Source organism: Astatotilapia calliptera, chromosome 15, assembly GCF_900246225.1.
Source record: "Astatotilapia calliptera chromosome 15, fAstCal1.2, whole genome shotgun sequence".
Classification (NCBI taxonomy): domain Eukaryota; kingdom Metazoa; phylum Chordata; class Actinopteri; order Cichliformes; family Cichlidae; genus Astatotilapia; species Astatotilapia calliptera.
This window is the reverse complement of record NC_039316.1, coordinates 20,431,228-20,439,319: the sequence shown is the minus strand read 5'-3', so window position 1 is coordinate 20,439,319 and position 8,092 is coordinate 20,431,228. Positions and strand designations below refer to the sequence as shown.

The window sequence follows — 8,092 nt, the reverse complement described above, 5'->3', positions numbered from 1 at the left end:
AACAGCCTGTTAGCAGTGTCTTTCATTGAAAGCACTTGCGTGTAGTCTATTTGCAGACACGGATGTGAAGAAATCCAAACTCATGACAGAATGGGTGGCGTGTGATGGGCTCAAAGACAAAACAGCAGCAACATAAAGATAGAGAAATACCTCACAGTGTGTGCCTGCTGACAGGGAATGGTGCAGAATGGCTCTTTGGAAATTATTTCTGGTTTTTGTGCTTCAGTTTGAAGGTAAATCTGCTTTTTTTTTCATGATGCTAGGCCAAAATAAAAGGTTGTTTTGTGTTTCTTCAGTTTGTCACCGTGGGTCTGCATTTGGGTCCTCTATCCTGCAATGCCATGACAGTTTATGTTAAATTTCTTTGAATAATTTTGCAGAAATGATAAAGAGATGCCACTTTCATAAGCTTCAGTAACAGTTTTTAAAAAGTAGCCAGTATTTGGGAGAAAAAAAAGAATAGTAATAATGACTGAGTTATATTTGGAGTGATTCTCAATTTTATGTAGAATTTATTTTTAATTAGTCTTGATTTTGGATTACATGAGATGTACAGTAAAGTTAGATATCATTGAAAGTTATTCATATAAGAACTCATGCACTATGTATGCATGTTGCAAATGTTAAGGTCTACGTTCATTATTTGTTTAGTTGCATTTGCATTGTTGCCTCACAGCAAGAAAGTCCTGAGTTCAATTCCACCATCAGGCTGGGGTCTTTCTGTGTGGAGTTTGAATACTCTGGCTTCCTCCCACAGTCCATAGACATGCAGTTCGGTTAACTGGTCACTTTAAATTGCCCATAGGTGTGAATGGTTGTCTGTCTCTCTGTGTTAACCCTGATGGTGACCACTCCAGGGTGTACCCTGCCTCTCACCCTAAGACAGCTGGGATGGGCTCCTGCTACCCTGAAAAGGACGGGTGAGCGGGGAAGAGGATGGATGATGCGTGTCATTCATCACAGAAACTTTCCTTTCCTTTGCAGCAGGAATCAGTGGTGAACCATACTTTCTCTATCACAGACCAGGAAATTATGTCATTTTGCCCTGTGACAAGGCGCCTGATACGTGCTCCATGGTTACCTGGTTTTACAACAGAGAGCCATCTCAGACAACACAGGTGGTTTATCATGGAGATGTTAAGAACTCAACCCAAGCTGCCAGACTAAGTCTTCACAGTGACTGCTCTCTGTGCATCAACAACATCACTACTGAGGATGCTGGTGTTTACAACTGTCGGCCTGAGGGGACCACTGGCCAGGACACAACTGTCTATCTAAATATTTTGACTAGTGAGTACTTGAACATAAATGATTTGGGTCTTTGCAGAGTATCATGGTCATTAATATCCTTTTTAAAAAAAAAAAAAAAATCTCTGAGGCCCTTTCCCTCAAAAACAAATTTGTGCATGACACTCCGCACTAAGGATTAAACATCCATCATCCCCACAGGCTCTGTGAGGGATCCAGCCTTGATTTTAATCCATCATTAGGCATATTTGGAGTAACTGAATGAATCCATTTTGGTGGAGTCTGAGCTTTAACTCGATATGCCTATGCAATAAAAGGAGCAAGATTTTACAGTAACATCTGGATGAAAGTTACATATATTCAATGTGCAAAAGTACTTTTTCTACAGGACAATCACTCAGTAAACCTGTGACAGTAAGAAGAAATTACAGAACTTGCATTTAAATTCACATTCCACTTTTTTCTTAATGCTGAGGTAACTGTCGTCACTCATTTTCAGTTTCAGCATCTCCATCAAACCCCGACCTACAGATGAATGGAAACATCACATTAAAGTGCTCTTTGTTCAGACTCAGTAGCCTCCCTTGTGACGAGATAAGCATCCGCTGGGTGGATGACACAGGAACTGTGCTGCTTAATAAAGTCAGATACACTGGACGCACATGCATTTCACTTCTAACAGTGAAGCTTCACAGTGACCACAACAAACGATACACCTGCCAGATTGTTGAGGAAAACAATGTGAAGATGGAAACTCACTACACACCAGTCTTCATAGGTAGGTTATATATAACGATTAGATGATTTTTACCTATTAAACACTGATGAACAGAGTCCACAGATTCCATAGCTCATTACACACCTCTAGGTAGAATAAATAAGCTGGTTAATTCTACCTAATATGTGCAAGTCGCTGCTATAAATACATTTTTAAAAAGGCAAATTGCCTTAGATTTGAAAAGACAATAAGTTCTATCGGTGACGAGGGGAAAACCACCATGGTAACTTGTGGGTTGGAAATTAAAGTCTGGCCAGTTCAGGGTTCAAGGACACCACACTCAGGGTTGTCATAGGTCTTGTGGTAGTGGGCTCCATGCTCCGACCTGGGAGTGTAACTGTCAGTCTTTTCCCACCCAAGCCTGCTGCCTTCCATCAGGTTGGCCACCACCTAAAATTGTGATTCAAAGAAAAAGACAAAAAGACAGTAGAAGCCAGACCAGGTTAAAACGATAGTAGTGTTTTGGTCCACAGCTGAAACCAAGGTTTCAAAGCAGCTGCTTCTAAACTCTACAACGCTCTTCTTTTTACCTTCCAGGGTGTCCTAATTTTCAAACAATTTGTAACGTCATTGGCAGATCTTACCAACATACAGGACCAGGTCTGAATCAAACTCTAATTAATGTTTTGGTCTGGTGAATCCCTTGCTATAGGAGGTGATTAAAAAAAAGCATTTAAGACTTCTTTCCTTAGTATTTGAAGAATTCAAATAGCTTTTAACCTGTCCAGGATGAACCCCGCCTCTCACCCTATGGCAGCTAGGATTGGCTCAAACCCCTCCACAATGATGACTTGGATAAGAAAACAGATTGATAGAATAGCTCTAATAATCACATTCCAGTTAGGAACATTCAAGAAAAATTGACTGTTATAATGTACCTCTGGAGTACAGTGTAGTCTCCACTCTTACAGAAAATAAAGGCATACAATAACTTATATAGAAAAAAAACCCCAACCCAATGTTTAGGGAAATGGCCTCTTTTATTCCACAGTGCTGCATTTTGTAAAAATAACTTTGAGTCCTACTTTAGTTTCCAAATATTCAAACGCTGAAATGCATGAAGAAATACTGTGAACCATGTGCTTTGTGCAGACTTTAGAGAGTCCATGGACCAGTCTCCGCTGAGCTATGCCATGTGGCATCTTCGCATGGCAGCACTGATCCTAATGATTGTCATCACTATTTTAGTCATCAGATACACAGGTGAGCCAATTCAGATTACACATAATAACTATAATTACTGAAAGTATACGTTTGAATTAAATTGCTGCTCTTTTTTTAAGGAAACAGAAAGCTTCTTGAAGAGAGCAACGTGAGTTTAAAACGATCTTGTTTTAAATGTTATGTAGGATTTTTTTCAATAAACAGTACACAGTAAGTGGCTCTGATAAGCAGATTTCATGTATACACAATTTGTCAGTGTGAACTGGCTAGTTTGAAACCTAGGAGGAACTAAAATAGCTTGTAAGACAGATGATGAGAAAGTTGGTTCACCGTGAGTTACCATTAATATAAAGCTGTTTTCACACCTGCATGGCAGTATTGAATTTTTCTAGGACTTACCTGATAAAGATGCATGTGAAAACATAAATGTCCTAAACAGTTAGACTGGACTTTAATCTTTAACCTGCCAGATCCTTGGTAACAATTATGTGAAGTATAATGAATCCTCAAGTTATTACTTCAGTGGCCACCCGAGTTTCCCTTAAACATCTGCTTGTGTGCTTTTTACAGGTCCATTATGTTGGTGACTGCGATGATGGCACAGTGATCTATGAAAATGTGGCAAGTCTGGCTGACTCTGAACTGCATTGAACTTCAGAGCACATACTTCAGCTCAACATTTTCTTAATCCGTTTGCAACTACTTAGATTCTCTTTAAGTCTTTTGTATATTAACAATAATGTAATGTACACCATCCAACTAAAAAAATAGACCTGTAACCAGGTTTAGTCTTTTTCGGTCAAATCTTACTTTCTACATACTGAAACTGCAGTAATAGAGTGATCCTGAATGAAGTTATGCTGCTTCTTGCTTATATAACTTTGGATTCCTGAAGATAGATAAAGCTGAAAACTGTGAATGGAGAAGAAATGCTCAGTGCATTAGCAGCCTTAGCCTGTAGCAGCATAACTAAAGGATAATTCAGAGTCATCTGAATCATCCCTATGAGATTTATCAAAAATGAAAATTAGGAGTCTAATCCTAAAGCAGTGATGGCGTCTGACTTCTGAAATCCCAACTGGCAGCACAGGAGAAGAGGCCAACAGCTAAAAGCGCTGCCTCACATTCTTCTTTTGGAAACTCTAAATGCTGAATCTCAAAAGGTTGATTCTGTTCACCTGGGAGAAACGTTTCGTCACTCATCACTCTCAGCTGAGACCTTATAAACAGTGCATTTGGACAATAACTGAAACCAGCCAACTAAATGAACAATGGGTTGTGAGGTCAGTTCCTTGATCATTAATATGCAAATTGTCATGACCATTGATCAACAACCACTGATCAAAGATCATTAATCAATATGCTATATGCTGAAAGCAAAAACACTTGGGTGCACCTCTCCATCATTGAACACAGCTTTTCTGGCAAGCCTCCAGTCTTCTTTGTCCTCCAGATGTATTTTAGCAATTGAGATATCATTCACAACAGATACTGAAACTGATCTCCATGTCACTGGTAGAACAAGGAGATGAAGCTGCGCAAATTAGAAAAAAACCCTAAAGATAGGATTGAATAATCCAAAAATGTACCTCCTTCTGAATCACATTTCTTTGATCCCCATGAATAAGGAGGTTGCTAGCCCACTTTTACCATCGGCATGCTCTGCATTTAGAGGTAGCTTTGTCTAAGTGTGTCCAGTGTTGGGTGCTTTTTTGGTTGAGCCAATTTAATATAAGTTTGCTCTGATGATGTTATCTCAGGATGTTAGTGCAGGAGATGAGCCCTCATTTTTTTTTAGCATTCACAGATTATTTTTTAATTTATTTAATAAACTATCATATCCCTGTGTGAATACATAAAATAGCTACAAAAGATATTATAATACCATCAACCCCCCACCCCAAACTCTAGTACTCACAGGAATGGTCACATTTTTTTTCGAGATAACTGATTGGTCAGTAGGTAATGACATCATACTGTAAAGATTGACCCGACAGACTGTGATGCTGTTCACTTGAGGAGTGTTTATTGAAGCACCACACATGTGGCTTTATGTTTTGGCACACTGTTCACCAACTTTTGAGTTAGTCATCTGCGAACACCCCTCCCTCTAGCTTCACTATATAAAAAGGGAGAAACCTTGTTAGGCAAATCATCGCCACCTGTCCCTCCAGCCTCCTTGGCACCACCCACTTGAGCCTAACTGCCCCAGTCCTCCCCTGCAGCTTAGCTAGCGGTCACACCGCCGCCACACATACCTGTTGATTTCAGGCAGTAGAACCTGTTCTCTAACAATTAGAGATCTCAGGTAGTAGTTCAGTCCCAGGTTCCATCTGCTCTTGACTAGGTTTGATCTCCTAATTGTCCTGGATGTAGCCGTGAGTGTGTGTGACTGCTAGAAAAAGTGCTTGAAGGCCTATTTGAATTAATAATAATAGATTGCATTTATATAGCGCTTTTCAGGACCCCTCAAAGCGCTTTACAATACCACTATTCATTCACTCTCACATTGAAGGCAGGCTACAGTTGTCCAGCTGCCCTGGGGCAGACTGACAGAGGCGAGGCTGCCATATTGCGCCATCAGCCCCTCTGGCCATCACTAGTAGGCGGTAGGTGAAGTGTCTTGCCCAAGGACACAACAACCGAGACTGTCCGAGCCGGGGCTCGAACCAGCAACCTTCCGATCATAAGCCGAACACCCAACTCTTGAGCCACGATCACCCTTGGTGGTTTGTAGTAAAAAGCAGTATGAGAGCAAGTCCAGTTATCATTACCAAGAAAGAGACACAAAGCTAATTTTGCAGAACAGAGAAAGATGAGGCAGAGAGCAGGAAGAGTAACACATGGACAGTAAAACAGACAAAGACTCAACAGTATCATTAGAAATTACTCTTACAAAAATAACAAAATCAAAATGGGAATTCAAATCTCAAACAATAAAAAAAATAAATGAATGTAGAGCACAAGAACAGCAGTAAAATCAAACAAAAAAGTGCCCAATGCCAGGGACTGTGACCCACATTCAGATTCATACATACCCTGTCAAACTGCAGATACATTGGGTGACGAATGGGACTATTTCACAAGTTTTTCTCTGAAACCAGGAACAGGAAATGTTATCACTTCTGTTCTTCTGTGCCAGAGAGCCTAATTTGAGCCTGCAGAGAGAGATGCAACAACACATTTCTTCACTTTTAACAATCCTGATTTTTATGCTTCAGTTTGAAGGTAATTACTCAGATTTTCTTTTCTTACTTTTGTGCTTGACTATGTTGCTATGAAATATGAACATTTAAATTGTTGTAGCCATGAGGAAAATTATCATCAATTGCCAACACAAAATGACAACATCTTTGTATTCTTAGATTTTGGACCTTAATTTGATCAATTCCATTGACTTTAACCGCAACAGAAAACTGAAAAGGTTATGATCCAGCGCTTCACACAAAGCAGGGCTACTGTAGATTCTGCTATGCACATAGCAATCAATTAAGTGTTCATTCTAGTTGAATATACAGCATATTTCTCTTGTTTATTACTGTTTTTTCTATTGTTTATTAATTATTAATTATAGAATGAAATCTGCATATCAGTGTTAGAATAATGTTTACATCTTCAGTTGGCTGAGAGGTGCAAATGACAGGATAGAAGCTACTAGAAAAACACTGATCTTTTCACAGGTCTTGATAGGGACGATGTAGAGTTAAGAACTTTATGGACAGATAAGATTTTTGTAGTTTTGCCTCTGTACATCAGTACCAGTGGATTTTAATTCAAACAGTCAAGATGTGATTGCAATGCTGACTTTTGGCTTTAATTTAAAGGCATCTTATAAAAATTGTGCATTAACTGTTCAGAAATCATAGCTGTTTTACACTTTCAGAGGCTTTGTAGAGGCAATTGTACAATTGACTGGCAAGTGGTTTCATGGCCGGGGGAGACTTTTTTTCTTTCTTTTGTATCTCATGACGAATAAAACAGATAATATATATTAATTTGATTCAAGGTGTCATGGTCTGGTTGGGCACCTGCAGGTCTCAGACAGCGGCTCCTCCTCCTTTAGGCGGAGTCCGGTTGCCCCTCCCTGGCTGACCACCTGTGAGCAATCGTGCCAGCGGTATATCAGACCTGCGCTCTCAACCACTCATCGCCTGAGTATCTCCTATTCCCATGTTAGTTCAGTGGAGCATCCTAAACCTTGTCTTAACGCCGTGTGATGACTGACCTGTCTTTTCTTGTCCTCAGCGATAGCACCCGGAGTGGAGATCTTGTTCCCCTCGCTCCCGTCCTCCTGGACCTGGGCCGCCAGCTGCTTACACAACGTGGCCTGCCGGCCCACCGCTCACCTGCCTGCCTCCCCACGCCTCGACCGCTTCCGGGTTTTCCGCTCCACCTGTCCCCTCCATCTGAAACCAAGTAAGGCAATTCAATTCAACTGCGGAGGATTATTGGTTGTCTGCTGGATCCCTCTGATCGTGATCTCCTCTTGTTCCAGTGCCCCCGGCCCCTACCTAGTCCTGTTTCTACCTCCCCGCTGTCCCCGCTGCTCAGCCGTCTCCTAGAGGTGTCTAGGTCGCCCTCATTATCACCGACGAGTCCTACGCACCACTAGTGTGGTGGCGTCGCTTTGTGTTTCACCTTTGTTTACCTGTGGGCGGAAATAAATCATTTGTTTTCTGTCACCTCGCTTCCGGGTTGGTTTCTGCGCCTGTGTCCATCCCTGTTCCCTCGTGCCGTTGAGCCGTGACACAAACTGTTGCTTTCCACTGGATTTCTAAATATGAGGCCCAAATAGAAGAATGGAAGTGATGGAGGACATCATTAGGCAGAAAAACAGAAACCTGTCAGAGAGCTGGTAAAAACTTCAAGGGCATGCACAGTTCAGAAAAAAAACTTTCAACA

The 8,092-nt window shown here is 41.0% G+C and overlaps 1 protein-coding gene and 1 long non-coding RNA gene across 2 annotated transcripts; both read left to right on the top strand.

Moving 5' to 3' along the window:
• Positions 1–926: 926 nt before the first annotated feature.
• On the top strand, positions 927–3,841 carry LOC113037583 (contactin-1-like). The gene is made up of 5 exons (XM_026194820.1): positions 927–1,290; positions 1,748–2,026; positions 3,119–3,229; positions 3,310–3,338; positions 3,761–3,841. Exons 1-5 carry the CDS (start codon positions 1,074–1,076, stop codon positions 3,839–3,841), a joined length of 717 nt encoding a protein of 238 aa, XP_026050605.1. The 5' UTR covers positions 927–1,073.
• A 2,304-nt stretch (positions 3,842–6,145) lies between these two features.
• Positions 6,146–7,872, top strand: LOC113006569 (uncharacterized). Its single transcript, XR_003269777.1, has 3 exons — positions 6,146–6,418; positions 7,197–7,362; positions 7,436–7,872. It is a non-coding gene; the product is annotated as an uncharacterized LOC113006569 (long non-coding RNA).
• Positions 7,873–8,092: the final 220 nt, after the last annotated feature.